Here is a 16,180-nt window from a genome sequence, read left to right on the forward strand (position 1 = left end):
AGTCTTGTAATTTGTTAAAATGCTTAAACAACTTAACTTACTAATGGTAGATGCTGCTAAGAGTTGTCGAAAGGTGGCACCTCAGTGTGTCTGAGTAAGTATCTATAAAAACCATATTTAAATTCTAACAAGCAGACTTTGCTAAATATTGTATCGGTAATATATGCACAAAAGCATTCCTCATTCGAATTCATAGCTTGAACAAAAGTTACTACGCGTTACTTGTAAAACGGAAACCGTGTAATTCATTAACAAAAGAGTCACTGAGGTTAACCTTTAGTTAAAAGTTCTAGCAAGCTTGAGTCGTTTTCTAAAACAACAATAGAGTACAGCATAAAAAGGAATACAATTGAAAAAAAAGTGTGTTCTGCACAACATGGCATTAAAAATACACTATGTATATTACTGCACCACACAAAGAGCAAATCATTTGTCATTTAAACTGATGACTAACGCATTGAGGAGTGAAAGACAAACAATAAAGAGACTTTCTGATGCCTTCTTCGCTTGGCTGTATACTTCATTGTGTACTGAAACGATATGCGCTTGTTAAAAAGGTCACAGGAACACTGTGGTCAAAACAGCAGCCCTGACATTAAACGTTAAAGCATCTGAAAAAACAGAGACGACAACAAACTAAAGAAGAAAAAATGGGGCAAACCTCGGCCACCTCAAACAACTCAATCTAAAATGTGTCCTTTTTTATATTTTCAAATGTTCAAAAAGAGAACCATTATCTAAGAACAAAGCTTGATACATTATTAAGAAATTCTTTGATTCTGTGAATTAACTACTTGTTGGAAAAATGCGATGCTTGTATTTTTGTTAAAGCACGCACTTCTTTTATACAGAAGTTGCTTAAATTTACATTTTACATTTACATTTAGTCATTTAGCAGACGCTTTTATCCAAAGCGACTTACAACTGAGGACTAAACCAAGCGAGTCATCGTGAAGAGGCAAAAGCAACGCTAGAAGTGCTCAAAATACAAAGTTCAGACATAGCTTGGAGTAGCATAAGCCAGGCAAGCGAGGAAATGATACTTTTAAGCTTTTCTAGGTGGATGAACTTTTAGTTATGTGTTACCAATGTAATTCCTGTGGGCGTTTTGCTCTTTGTAAACTGTATTTTGTGGATAGTTAAGTCACATCATATCTTTCAAGCATCGTTCCACATCGTATCAGAGCTTTAAATGGTCATGACAAGAGTTAGTTACACCAAGTTATCACACTTGTCTGATTTTAACAGATATAGGCCAGCATGGTTTCACAGTGGTTTCACTTAGATTAGGCCTTAGTTAAATTTGGACATTTAAGTAGCTTGCAGTTGCAATTTGCAACATTACTGGTGCATCTTGAGACAAAACCATAGACTGTAAAAAATAGGACAAAACAATGGCTCTGATATATTTTAAGAAATGTCAGTGCAAGTTAAAACAGCTCAAACAGTATTGTGGCTGTACTCAAAACAGTGTGTATTGTAGTTTATTCCTCCATTGACCTCCATTGTAAACATAAGATTTTTTGAGGGACGGGCGAAATTACTTTCTATAGAAAATCTGTAGAAAATTGTATTGAAATGTAAATTTAAAATACATTGGTTTACAATATATTTGAAAAATGTTGTGTAATAATTGATGTGTAAATCTAAAACACACGGGATAATGGTGAACTAAGGAGGAGACTATCATTTGCCATCTTTTGATCATCTGACAGGAAAAAAATTAAAATGCTGTCAAAGACTTTTGGGCGTAAAGAGAAGGTTAACACGCATTACCACTGTCAAATCATATCATATAAGGTCATCAAAGTAAATTACTGTGTAGTCTACATAAACAGCATACATGCCATCATTGGGTTTCACACTTCTGTATCACACTTCTACTTACTTTCACACGCCTGAAACGACTAACGAGTAAAAAAAAAAAAAAAAGTCCTACAAAACATTGTCCTGTATAGAAGATCTCAAGAGATGCTTTCAGACATAACACAAGAAGAATACATATGGCACTGACTAAATAAATCATTTTGAGTGTTTTGCACACTTTACCAGACCAACACGTCTTCTTCACGCGTGCACACCTGTCAATCAAACGCAGGCGCGCGCGAAGGGGGCGGAGCCTAAACGGCGAGTGACTCCCTCAACCTATCAGAGGCGCGCGAGGGACCGTTTGAGTTCAAACCCGAAGCGGCGCCCTTTACAGGAAAACATTGACACTCTGTGACGACCGTCCGCGAGTTTTTCCGGCATTTCACATTGGATTTTGCCTGAAATTAACATTTACCCAAAATGTCTTCAACGAAAAAGCAGATTTACTATTCCGACAAGTATTCCGACGAGGAATACGAGTACAGGTGAGGAATTTCACTCGTTTTTTCACTTAATTGTTTACTTCAGTTTCGAGGTGACGTGATACTTCATGATGGCTGTTATGTCATTTGGCTGTTTCATATTAAAAACATCCGCAAATGATTGAAAACTGTTTGTTTAAAACGTTTTTTCCGGGTTTTGTCGTCATTGCTGAGTTATATTGCGTGAAAAACTTTTTAAAAAGCTGTTTAGTCATACTCAAAATATGTCAGTCAAAATAACATACTACTGTCCCTCTCCTTCCACATAGACATGTTATGCTTCCCAAGCAGCTTTCCAAGCTGGTGCCGTCCTCCCACTTAATGTCAGAGGAGGAATGGAGAGGACTGGGAGTCCAGCAAAGTCAGGGCTGGATCCATTACATGATCCATAAACCAGGTTAGTACTTACCTGTGGACCAGGACTGTGTTTTAAAACCTACTTTGACAGCTTAATTACTGTCTAGGTTGGCAGCTCTCATATTTTGAGACACATTTTAGGTGTGGTGGGTGAAATTGAGCCAACTATCAGCAAACGCTGCCCATTATTCTCCAAAACCATGATTCCACTCTTTTTATACAGAGCCTCACATTCTGCTATTCCGAAGACCGCTTCCCAAGGAATGAAATTTCAAGATTATCATCGGAAGATAAACTACATGGTTGGATCTGACCATAAGTGCATTTCTTTCCAGAAGTTGTGATTTGTATATAAGTTTTATTATTTGCAGATCAGTGGTAATGAAATGTTACTCCTCCTCCCCCTTTCATTCGGAGAACCGATGGCAGCAGGAGCCCGGGGGGAATTGGCTGCCTCCTCCAAAGTGTTTTCTTTAGATCTACACTGAAGTCATGTAAAATAAGTTGGATGGTGTTTCAGGTCAAGTAATCGCCCCAGTCGTGAATAGAAGGAATAGTTTTTGTTGTACACTACAATGCTTTTCGTTGCTGAACTGCTTTTGTTAACATCTCCACCTTGTATTTTGAGCAGTCAACATTTGTTTGTTCTTCAATTGTTGTTGACAAATCAATAAATATTATTTTTATTAGCTCACTCGCATCCTCATTTGTAATCAGTGTTACGTGACATTAAATAATGACATAACAATCAATATTTGTTCATGTAAAGCGACAGCGGATACTATAGAAAATGTTTTTTTCACACTATACAAAAAATCTAGCTGATAATATATACACAAAATCAAATATTTAAAAAAAATCTTTTAATATATATCCAAGAATGAAAAATATCAGCAATTTTATTTAGTGTGTGGAAAAGTAACCAGGAACATTCTTGGAAATTCATTGGTCAAATGGTGTGAGAATGCTGAATATTTCCAACATCAGAGATCACTGTATGAAAAATATCAAACATTTTTAAGAATGCGATGAAATTTGGATGAAAAGTCAGGAAAAGTAGTATTTACATATACAGCCTTCAAATTAGACCATTTTTGAAGTAGACGGCACAGTTGCATCACTACAGTTGCGCACATGTTGTGGTAGCAGAAAAACTGGTTACAAGGAAGAAAATGGACAAGATCCATGCAAAAAGAGGAAAAATGCATGAATTCGGAATGCCAAAAAAAGATGTTCTTAATTTTTGAAGCTGTTTATAGTTGCAAGCCATTAAACGGGACAGACTGAACTGATGAAACCTGTGATGATTAGCCTACTATCAAAGCATGAATTTGATGTTTTCTTCTCAGAATTGCGATATAAACTCGGAATTGCAAGAAAAAGTCAGAATTGTGAGATATAAACTCGCAATTACCTTTTTAATATTTTTATTCCGTGGCTTGCTTCCACAGTTCCTACAGCTTCCTGTTCTGCAAAACAGGGATAGCTGCTGGTCAGAGTAATGGGCGTACCGAAAGGTGAATTGCGACAACAGAAACTTAACCCTAACCCACCCGAAACCCTGACAGACAGCTTTCGCAACAATTAGAAATACCTTTCTCCACGCCCATTACTCCAACCAGCAGAGACCCCACACTTGCTTTCTGCCACCAGGTAGGCTCCGCCCACAAAACACCAAAATGGTCTATACTACTAATCTACCACTAAAGGGGTCACAAACTCTGAGTGCCTGACCCCTAATGAGAAAGCAGGAGGTCTGGGCTTGTGCACTGTCACTTTCTCTGGGTTATGACTTCCAGGACCTGGTACAAGTGTGGACTCCCTCGCAGCAGCGTGTCTGCCCAACATAGAGAACGCAGGCTGCCTCGGGAGGTAGACACTGGGATCTGTGCGGTTATATCTACCAGGACCTGGAGTCTTGGATAAGTCCTCGGCCGGACCTCCAGATGTGCATCTCCCAGAGATGGTGTAACTGGCACTGGATGTTTTGGTCAGGATGTGGGAGCCCATGAGAGAAGGGAGGGTGTATTTGTTGGGGGCGGGCACGGTGTCCACGGTGCGATACTGAGTGCGGCAGCCCATGGTGTGGGACGGTGGTTTGCGATGGGTGCTGCACAGAGGGGCTTTCTCAGGGCTGTATGCTCCTGGTCCAGGGGTGGAGAAGGTTCCTCCTGCAATTGTCAGATACAACAAGGGTAACTGTCAAACTCAGTCCATTCCAGCTAAGTGTTTCCTGGTGGTTTCGACATGAAGTGGATCAGTCGACCAGTATATCACTAACCGTTTCAACAAATGACACATTGAATAACCGACTTACCTCGATTTTCCATCCTGCCATGTATGGAATAGGCGGGAGTGCCGTCCCTTCCAAAGCGAGTCAGTTTGGCATCAATATGATATTTAGGCCCTGGACTACAGTCAATGCTATGCACTGTACGATCAAAGCAGAATAAACAGCATTACATCACTTAGGAAAGAAAATGTCACACTTTACATCACAGTATTCGTGTAGCTGAATATGAAAGTAAACTGTAATACACATCCCAGCTGGCATTCGGCTGACATTAAACGTTTAAATGTGGTTGAAATAATGTCAGTTTATGAAAAAACATTAATTCAACATTAAAACAACGTTGAACACCAAATAGTTGAAGTTGTGTTGTTGACTCACTACGGATTCAACATAGAAATATAAAAAAAAATTGAGTTGTTCGTCAAATCAACATTATTTTTACAACCATGACTTTTAAACATTTTGTTGAAATATATCAGTAGAAAAAATAACGTTGTTCCAAAATCCAATTTGCAATATGATTTGCAAAATCTAAACAAAATTCAACGGTTATCCAACACTGGCACCTGACGTTGATTCAACCGTGACTCGACGTTAAAATGCCAGCTGGGATGTTTTTATGGTATATGCAATTATTTAGTTAAATATGCTACATGTAGGTTACAAGACCCTTTTAATTTTATCACATGCAATAAAATGTTGCAGAATTTTATAGCTAATGCCTAAAAATATTAAATCTAGAATGTCACAAAATATCACAGATCCAAGATGTACAACATACTGTAATATACTGTAATGCAAAAATAATTTTAAAAAGTTAAGAGGTGCCCAAAGTGAATAAGAAAAAAACATACAAAGTGGTGCACCATCTGAGGTATGTATTTAAATTTGTAATATTTCAATTCTTAAAGTATATGCAATACGGGGTAAAATGCCTTTCACTAACTTCCTTTATGACATGATTTTAAATTAAAACAAGCATAATTTACTATATGCGTGTGTGTGTTTGCTTACTGATCACTATAAAATAAAAGGATAAATAATAATATTTTGAATATAATCTGGAGCAAGAAAAAGCTGCCTTGAGGCAAAATGTAGCAGCATCATACCCTATTCTTTAAAATAATAATGTGAAATAAAATTATATAATATGAATAAAATAAATTAGGTCGGTGCTAATGATAAGCAATGGAAATGTCCAGCAGCTGTCTCCCTCTTGTGGTGACATTAGCAAAATACAGGATTTTGAACTAAATGATTTAAAGGGATAGTTCAGTCACACATTCATTACTCACCCTCATGTCGTTCCAAACCCGTAATTCTATCGTTCATCTTCGGAGCACAAATGAAGATATTTTTGATGAAATATGAGAGCTTTCTCTCCCTCCATAGACAACTACGCAACTACCACTTTGATGCTTCTAAAAATTCACAAATAGATCATAAAAATAATCCATATGAATCGAGTGGTTTAGTCTAAATTTTCTTAAGAGACACAATCGCTTTATATGATGAACAGATTTTCATTTTTGGGTGAACTATCCCTTTAAATGAAAATGTTAACATGGATGATTTGCAAATGTTCCTCGTTGTAAAAATCAGCTAAAAGGATTTTTATAGAAAAATACTGTAGAGTTCCATTTATATTTGCATTATTCTCCGTTGAACTAATTTATTTCACTGCAAATTATTTCACCGGCTAAGTCATTACAAACTCACTGTTGTTACTCATCCTGCCATGGAAAGAGAAGGCAGGACTCGTTGACTTGGTAAAATCGTGGCCTACAAAGCCGATAGCCGGTGGAAGGATGTATCGACCAGGCCCTGGCCCTGTAGACAAGATTGGAAAACACATGTCATGTGTGCACAACATATGCACAGCCCTACTTGTGCAAGTAATCAGAAATATTTAGTGATGCATTTTTTGGCAGGCAGTTGTGACAGAATCTGTTAGGGAGATTCACACCCTTTAGATGCAGCCCAGCAGGAATGTGAGCTCATCGCAGTGGCGTGATGGTTTTTCCTGGAGTGGAAGACAGACAATGCCTTTGGCTATATCTTCTCTGATACTACCAGGGGAATGCCATGACATCAGCCCACAAATGTTTGTGTGCATGAGAAGGGCTACTGGAAGCACAGCACATTCTTTCACATTTACTTCAGCATGTTTTTTCAGGCCTGGGCACAGTTATCTTAACCTCCCTGAAAGTGTGAAACAGTAACTCCTCTCCATTTAAATGAGAATTTGATGGGGACATAATAACATTGGAAGCATAATATTTGTTACAAAATACATCACTATGTTTGCTATAGTAACATTTTTTTTTAAAGAAAGAAAAAAGGTCAATATCAATTAGCAGCTCAATTTTCCCTAAGCAGCTTTACAAACTACACAACAGTGAGAAGAACCCTTAGGTCAACCAAAATTATTGCGTTTAAAGCTATTGTGATGTTTTTATTCACTTTTTAAAAACATATTTAAACAATACAACAAAAACAAGAGTTACTTTATTTTCAATAAACAATAAGTTAATATTGAGTACTGTAGCCTAATGTATTTGGACGCAATATGCTGCCAATTTGTCTATTTTTGCTCCGCCAATGAAAATAGTTCCAAGTTCACGGGTCTCCTAGCAGCAGCACACCTTTATGAATGAACCAGTTTGTTTAACGAATCGGTTGACTAAATGATTTAATGATTCACTCATAAAGAGTGACACCTAGTGGCATTAACGATGTAGTTTGCAGAAAGAACCGCTGCAAAATCCCTTATTCAGAGCAGCGCCACGACCAATGAAAGTGAGGGATAGATTATAGGATTTTTAAGATTATATAATTATAGGGTTTTCAATGGCATACGCTGTAAAAACCTGTATAAAGCTCCTAAATCACTTGTAATTTTTCACATCATGGAGTTTTTTTGCCTAAATGTCTTGGAAAGATGTTTTTAAAGTGTTTCGTAAGCAGAACAATAAATATATATATATATATATATAACAAGAAATAAAACATTACATAATAGAATAACCCACTGAAGAGATGTAGCCCTAGCCTATGTCTTTCCCTCACAGCCTCGCTTTTATTCCCGTTAAAAATCACAGATGACGCTGCTGTGAAGTCCCAGTGCTGGAACGTCGGTTCACCAATTTTATTGGACAAGAGGCAGCATTCATGCTAATATTTCCTACAAACACATTTTTTTCACATTGAAGGTACGATTGTTGCATAGCACTTAGTATTTACAAATATTCATAACAGCTCACCTTTTTCTCTACCAGCAATGACCGGACGCTTCCTCTCCGTTTCACTCATAGTCACGATCGCATTTGGGACTGTTTAACCATTTACTTCAAGAAATATATTGTCTGCTAGCTGCAGAATTGGACAGAGACCTACTTACTATCAAATCTCTATGCCAACTTTTCCATAAAATGTAAGCTAACAGAGCTCAAGGAGGAATTAACATTCACGTCAGTATCAGTTGTTCCGAGCTGCAAAAACCCAAAAGTAACTTAGGTGAAGATCTTCACAATATCGTCAAAGCTGAGGTGATGGTAGTAGCCGAGGACCTCTTCATTTTCATCTTCCTAGCTTCACTAAATCAGTTGGAAATTCTGCTTTCTGACCTCTCTTGAATTGGACAAGTTCAGTCAAGTTCTCAACCGTCCACCAAAGCCAAAACCGAAGCCACCCAAGTGGAAAACTGATGCTTTGGAGTAATCTTCATTCAACCTGACTGACTCAATCAGGGGCTGCCAAACCCATTAAATATACAAATGCGTTTGAGAGACAGAAGCACAAAGGTGTCATCACTTGAATTCATTGACATGTAACACTATCTCCAGTTATCCCTCCCCTCACTTACCGTTTCTCTTTCATGCTTTTCTCTGTTCATCAGAGCAGAGACAAACCATCATCAAGCTTGGGTCGCCAGGGAGACCAGCCGCTGGGGGCCCCCCTGCAAAGCTGCATAGACAGGGCCCTCAGCAACTGAGAAGCTAGGAACATCTGAAGAAACATCTAAAAGAGTATGTACCACCATTTTCCTATCCAACTGAAATGCGTTGTATACAATTCTGGGAATGCTTTTAAAAATCACAAGAAGTTGGAGGGAAGTTAGGTGAACATGTCCACCGACCAGCAAACAAACATTAAACATTAACAGTGCCGTCTGATGCTGTGGTAACTGGAGATGGATGCCAACATAGACAAACTCTCACAAGCTGACCCAGCAGACGCAGAAACACATCGGGTCGATGTGTTGCCGGGACCTTTAAACAAGTTTCAGAGAGCTTTGAAGAAGCTGAAGCGGTTAACCAGGGGTTTTGTTTTGTGGGGATTAAAAGATACTCTAGTTTAAACAAGCAAATGCTTAGTGTATGTGTACAGTTGAAGTAAACTTCGGGCTTTACACATACAAGAACCATTACACACACACACAAAAAATCCTGTAATAACAGATTGTGAGCAATGTTAGCCTATTTTGAAAATCCACACAAAATAGTCAAGCTGAGATATTATTTTCAACATACTATGATTTGGTATTCACTAATCCTAATTTTGCATATTATATAGAACGGGCAGTATACAAATTGGAATTCACGCATAGCAAAAGAAAGCTTTCACACAATACAGATTGCATATAAAGTTTATTCTCGTTGACTTTTTGTTGTATGTGTTGTATTTGATATCATTGAAGGTTAAATTCATCTTAGGTCCATTAAAATGTACAATGATTTTCAAAATTCACATAGGCCACTTTGCGAATGCATTTTCTGCATAGATAGAGAAGTAAAGTATGTTAAACAGGCCTTTGAGAGTAATACATTCTTATTGACACCTGAATGCATAATCAAATTTACCAATATATTTAATTAACTTAATGATCACAGAGGCATTTTGTTTGAAGTTATGCGGGTGCATATTTTGCATGGGCCTACCGATTTTGATTTAGTATTGCAGTTTAGACAAAATAGCTTATATTCTGTACAAATCATATTCCAGTTTATGTATCAGAGTTGATTTTCTCTGATTCAAAGACTAATTTAGCATAGGGTAGACTGGGAAAGAAGCTTATTTATCAGCTGCAGTCTCCTCTTAGGGGAATAAACCAGACATCAAAAAGTAAAAATAGTAGCTACACACCTTAACACACAATTTCGTAAGAAAGTCCTGCTCTGGAAGTGCACTTTCAATCATAGCACATTTTAACGGGGTGTAAAACCACACAAGTAGATTGTGTTCAGAAAGAAGGGAGGATCTGACCATGGAAGTGAGAAAATAAAAAAAATGAACCATACGAACAAAGGCACTAGCTACAAATAAATACCACAGATAGAAAACAAAAACAATAAAAATATTTGATTCTTAGGTGAATTATACTTACAAACATAAATACTGGACTATTAAAACTAGATTACAAGAGGAATAGAGGGAGACGTCATACCATCACTAAACGTAAAGAGCTCTGGAAATTAATTTAAAAACAGAGTGTACTGATATTATTTCTCTTTCCCAAACACACACATACACACGCAGAGCTGTCATCTTGCTGGGGGCACCTCTCTTTTCCAGCCCTTCTTTCACACAAACATATTCACAGAGAATGTACAATGTGGAGCTCTCGCATTTGCTGCTGGTGGCCAATGGTCTCTGTTGCAAAGGAGGCAGAGAAACAGACAAAAGTTGTTTAATATAAACGTAAATTATGTTGTACATTTCTTGGATGAAAAAGTTCTTAAAGTGACAGCAATACATGCATTGTATTTCACCATCGCTCAGGTGAGTCCTTTGTGTCCACTGTGAGGATATGTCCACCCAGAAGTTGTGCGGTGTCTTCCGCCTCTTCTTCCTCTTCTATTGGCACTAACTTCTCCTCACTCTCTGGTGAAAAGCTGTCCGTGTCAGGGTCGTACTCGTAAGAATAGTAGGACACTTCAGCCATAGAACCTGGCTCCTCCCCTCCTATGAAATAAAAGCAGTCAATCCCGTTGCAGAACAATTTGCTGTCTTTGACAAAAGCATTGTTTGATTTGTTTCAGGGATATTCTTTTTTTCTGGAAATCAAGATTACAATTTTTTTTTAATCCTTTATTATGGCTGTGGTGTTCCTCAAGTGTATGTTTTTGGGCCGCTTTTCTTTTTCCTAAAAACATGTTTTTGCAGTTAAATTTATATTTTAACAGTTATTAATAAAAATAATATAATAAATAACTGCAGCTAGCAAATATCTATTGCCACTCAAAGATGACTGAGAAAAAGAAATGCATGCACAAAATGGCCAGTAGGGGGTGATCCTTGCATATACCGTGTGTGTATATATATATATATATATATATATATATATATATATATATATATATATATATATATATATATATAAAGCAGCAACTCAAGCTGATTCTATTACTGTCCTATACTGTATTTTAATAGATCAAGTGTTTAAATGTATCTCTAATGTTAGGAATTCATAGCTTGGGTATCTTAACTAATTTATCTTTCCACAGAGAATGTTTAAAAAAACAAAGTCAAATCCCTAAAAAAAAAAGAAAAAAAGAAGAAAAAAAAGTCAAATCCCAGTTTAGAGACTTTTGTCAACACAGCTGCTCAGCACCACTTAATCATCAAGGATAATAAATGTCTTCCTTGCGGTTTGGAATTACACCTGAAATTAAAGGCTACTCATTTCCATGTTTTCCTTTGAAAATAATATACAATTCATACACATACCTAAAACTAAGGTAACTGAAAAGTAAAATAAATGTAAATTATTTGACATGCATATCTGTTTTTTTTTTTCAAATCTTTTTGAGATTTTGTTAGGGTTAGACATATTCTCAGAGAATCATGTCTGTGCTTCAAAGAACATTTTCGATCTAAGACTAAGCTAAATCTGTGTCTAGAAAACGCTCTCACAGATTTCCAAAACACATATTTCTGCTACGCAGGTGATGTGGCTTGAAAATCTGAGTTTTCCCAAACATATTTACAAATGACAAATCCAAGAGTCACCTCAAGCATTAATAGACAAACAAACCTGGTAATTACCTCAAGAAAAAAACCCCACTAAATTCTTGCAAACATTTAAACAGGTGCATCCAGGTAAAGGAAACTTAAAATAAAAGCGGGCCAAAACCATAACCTTGAGGAACCCCAACAACCACAGCCCTATAGACACATTTTCTCAGCCCAAACACAACACAGGGCAAGTCTTAACAGCTCTACAAGAGACAGTCTAATCAGTCCTGGGAGTTTTCCAGAGGACACAGACACACATACCCACACACACACACACACACACACACACACACACACACACACACACACACACACACACACACACACACACACACACACACACACACACACACACACACACACACACACACACACACACACACACACACACACACACACACACACACACACACACACACACACACACACACACACACACACACACACACACACACACACACCTCATGAGCACTTCTAATTTGCCATAAGAACTAATTGTGCTACTTAAATGGTTGTAATGTTTTTCATCATCAAATTACGACCATTGAGGGTAATACACTACAAAAATAATGTACTTCTGTCCTGTTTTCCAATAAAAATAGATAAACAAGATACATTTTCTTGAGAAGCAATATTGTGAAGACTTAGTTTCAGAGAATATATCTTGAATTAATTGTTAATTCTATTCATAGTGCAATTTCATGTTACAATCTGTCCAATGAGGTTATTAAAGTGAAGAATATGAGGGATATAAATCCTGCTAAAGATACTGTAGTACAGTATTGATCTCCAACCTGGGAACACTTAAGCAGGTTCCAGGGGCTATTTGGAAATATTTAAGTTTTGAGTTCTGATGAATGATTTCAAATCAAACCAAGCTAGCTTTTGCTCGCAGTTAATGGTATTTGAAAAGGCCAAACCCTATACAGGAGGGTGCGAGTTGAGCGACAGGAGGCTGGGATGCGAATTATCCGAGCATTAATGTAGTCTGGGCCGATATTCAGGCCTGTGCACGCATAAGCTTCTTTGCATGTAGCTTCTGATTGTTGAACTCTTCAACACCTGCCCATGTGTGGCACACGCTCACACCTGCAGGGCGCTGACGCAGATGTGTTCAAAGAAAAGTAGGAAGAGGAGAGGATGATACCTGCAGGAATGAGTATAGGTTCCTGTTCTGGTTCTTCTCCTGTAGCATGTTCTCGCTCTACTACGGCCTCCCCCACTGGAAGATGACAATACATACGTAAACAAGTCATGTTCATTTATGTTCATTGCAATACTTTACATTAATTAGATACATTATTTGCTCAGTGTTCTGGTTTCCAGTTCCAGGTCTAGAATCATTTGTTTGCACTTGTGATGCCACTAGGCTTTATATTTTGATGTATGACATTGAGAAATTCTTTTCAACCAAACAGTCTTTGTTTTCAAGTAGATCCAAAATAATTAAATGTATGAAATAAAACACAAAAATAAGCTTTAAATTACCCCATGTTAATTTTCTCACGTTTTCCACTATATTATATAAATTCATATGAACCAATTTAACAATAAATGATAATAAAAATCAATATTTACACATGTATATTTTTACTAAAACATTTTAATATGAAAAATGTGATGGAGACTTCTAGAATGTTTTTTTAGTCAAAAGATTAATTTATTTAATTTAATGACGCAATCTATAAAAAATCTTGATGCCAAATTTTTATTTTTTTAATAATTACAATATTCATGTTACTTAAAACGAACCAGTTAAATAATTTTAAATAATTTTACTTATGCATTTTTTAAAAAACATTTTACTATATAAAAAAATGCGATGTAGAGACTTCTAGGAATTGTTTAAATGATGCTCAACTGAAATCACTAAATAATTTTGAATTAATTATTTGAAACAGACAATTTGTATGATTCACAAAAATAAATCACACTGGCCGACAATAAGACATCTGAATTTTTTAAAACATCACCAACAATCTTAAAATTAATCTAATGACACAATCTTTAGGAAAGTTGGTGCCAAATAAAAAAAAAATCTTGAAAACAATCACAATATTTAGAATCTTGCTTACATTCAACATTTTAATATAGAAAAATGTGAGACTTCTAAGAACTTTTAATATTGAAGCGAAACCCCAAATATATAAAGTTAATTAAGTATACTTGTGTAAGTGTATCTTAAGTAGACTAAGATTAAAAAGACAACGACCTAAACTTAGACCAAAACTAATTCTGATTTAGGGTATATACCCTGCATTGCACAGCTCCTAAAACTTCGAACACCATTCTCTTGATCAAAATCAGGGGACCTGCAAATAAAACAATCGCGAAGCCCTACACTGTACCGCGGCCTACCACATTGGCACAGATTTCCCGCGTAACCTTTTTTGTGTCCCCTTCCTGATGGCGGTCCTCTGTAAAACAAGAAAGCCCCTTTGTTGTTGGTCCGCGCGTCGGAAAGGAATGTGACAGGATTTTTCTAACCCTCTGCCCCCCCTTTCTTTTCACTGTTAAAGGGCCTCGGACAAAAGCACTCTGTCATTTGGAGAACCCTGTAATACACCATATACTGGTGTGTATGAGAGTATGTATGTGTTTGTTTATATCATCCGCAAATGCAGCACCTGAACAGCTGTTCCTACCCTCTCCAAGCAGGTACACACACCTCAGTCTTTCTCAGTATGCGAAAACAGGGGTTTGATTCCTTGAATCGGGCCAGTCTGGACATGGATAATTGCAAAGCACTGAAAACACTTTGATAGTCTTTGATGCGTAAGTGGATGAGGCTTTAATCTCGCCTATGATATGGAAAAAACAACAACAAAAAACAGATGTCAAGTGGCAAGATACAAAATCTCAACAGAAGACCAATATGATGCTTTGGAACCTCTGATCCACATTACGGTGATCCGAACCAGGGACCGGATTCACAAAACCTTTTTCTTACCTGCTATTTTCTTCTTATTTTAACTTAAGAATGAAGTTAAGAATATTTTAATGCCCAAAGTCATTTCTTATATTTTTTCTTAAGATTGTGCTAAAGACAACATAAAAATCATTTGAATTCCTGAAAAGAATGTTCTTAAAAATCATCATAAATACCCTCTTAAAGTTAGGATAACCTCTAATTTGTCTTAAATCAGTAAGCAAAGGTATGCCATTAATGAACTTATTGGGTTGTTTCAAATGTTAAGCATTACAGTGCTAATGCAACAGTACACTCCATTTTGTGACTCCATTTTAAAATACGTGGCACATTAGAAATCCCTGACTCTGAGTGCTGGACTCCCAACAAGCCAGTCACGCCGAAAATATTATTATATAATTTGCAGGGAGTGCAAAAAGACGTCATTGCATTGAGTTGAACAGCGAGTCTTCAGCAAGAACCGCCATACAATCAGATACTGTAACACCGAAGCCTGTCATTTTCTTGTTAAGTATAATATTTAGAAAAATATGTTCTTGAGTAAATATTTGAGAGAGTTTCCAAGAGTGGCACTTATTATTATTCCAAATTTCTTGCAATTTATCTTAAATTTCCGAGCTCCTTTCTTAAGAAGATTTGCTTGAATCCATCCCCCAGGTCGAAGGTTTGTTTGGCCGAAACATCTGCGGTTTTCCTTGCACATGTCAGTGCCTGTGTGTTTCTGAAAGTCCTGCAAATGAACCTCTTAAAAGGAAGGAAAAAACATGTCTCTAATTATGCAATGAGCATGACTTCATCTAAGAGTGTCTGGAGAGGGTAGCACCTGGTTCGAGATCACATGGCATAAATCTTGGCAAAAACGATACAGCTTTCCAAAACCTTGGGCTCCTTAAGATGCACAAGGGATTTCATATCTTGCAGACACGTCTAGGCTATAAATTCACAGGGAGGTTGCAGAACTTACTCTGTGGGCAGTGGCTGAAGGGCATCTGTTCTATCCGTGTGCTGTTTCTGCAAGCGGACACCTCCATCTGACACTGATTCTGGTAGATCTGGCCGTCAGAACCACACACTGGCTCGCCGTCATATCCGCAGTCACGATAACATGTACAGCGCTCGTAGTGTTCCTCCTCCGGACAGTCAAAGATGTTATTGCACTGGCTGCCTTGCACAAAGCCTGGGGGGTGGTGAAATAGTCTTTAAGTGTCAAGTACAGTATGTGCTATTAGAAGA

The 16,180-nt window shown here is 37.2% G+C and overlaps 3 protein-coding genes across 3 annotated transcripts in view; 1 reads left to right on the forward strand and 2 right to left on the reverse strand.

Annotated features, from left to right (window-relative positions):
• Window positions 1–2,177: 2,177 nt before the first annotated feature.
• Window positions 2,178–3,402, forward strand: cks2 (CDC28 protein kinase regulatory subunit 2). Its single transcript, XM_056256366.1, has 3 exons — window positions 2,178–2,354; window positions 2,621–2,748; window positions 2,932–3,402. The coding sequence occupies exons 1-3, from the start codon at window positions 2,290–2,292 to the stop codon at window positions 2,973–2,975; spliced, it is 237 nt and encodes a 78-aa protein (XP_056112341.1). The 5' UTR covers window positions 2,178–2,289; the 3' UTR covers window positions 2,976–3,402.
• Window positions 3,403–3,596: 194 nt separating this feature from the next.
• Window positions 3,597–8,505, reverse strand: cimap1d (CIMAP1 family member D). The gene is made up of 4 exons (XM_056256364.1): window positions 8,265–8,505; window positions 6,721–6,831; window positions 5,026–5,139; window positions 3,597–4,879 (listed from the first exon to the last, which is right to left on the reverse strand). Exons 1-4 carry the CDS (start codon window positions 8,311–8,313, stop codon window positions 4,401–4,403), a joined length of 753 nt encoding a protein of 250 aa, XP_056112339.1. The 5' UTR covers window positions 8,314–8,505; the 3' UTR covers window positions 3,597–4,400.
• Window positions 8,506–9,633: 1,128 nt separating this feature from the next.
• The window catches only part of cpamd8 (C3 and PZP like alpha-2-macroglobulin domain containing 8), a 36,176-nt gene continuing 29,629 nt past the window's right edge, over window positions 9,634–16,180 (reverse strand). The window contains exons 40-43 of the mRNA XM_056256360.1: window positions 15,912–16,124; window positions 13,166–13,240; window positions 10,773–10,965; window positions 9,634–10,653 (exon numbers count right to left, since the gene is read on the reverse strand). Coding sequence (XP_056112335.1) covers window position 10,653; window positions 10,773–10,965; window positions 13,166–13,240; window positions 15,912–16,124 — 482 coding nt within the window. The 3' untranslated portion in view covers window positions 9,634–10,652. The remainder of the gene's footprint in view (window positions 10,654–10,772; window positions 10,966–13,165; window positions 13,241–15,911; window positions 16,125–16,180) is intronic.

Source organism: Rhinichthys klamathensis, unplaced genomic scaffold (assembly GCF_029890125.1).
Source record: "Rhinichthys klamathensis goyatoka isolate OS25496 unplaced genomic scaffold, OSU_Roscu_1.1 h1tg000127l_1, whole genome shotgun sequence".
In the NCBI taxonomy this organism is placed as follows: Eukaryota; Metazoa; Chordata; class Actinopteri; order Cypriniformes; family Leuciscidae; genus Rhinichthys; species Rhinichthys klamathensis.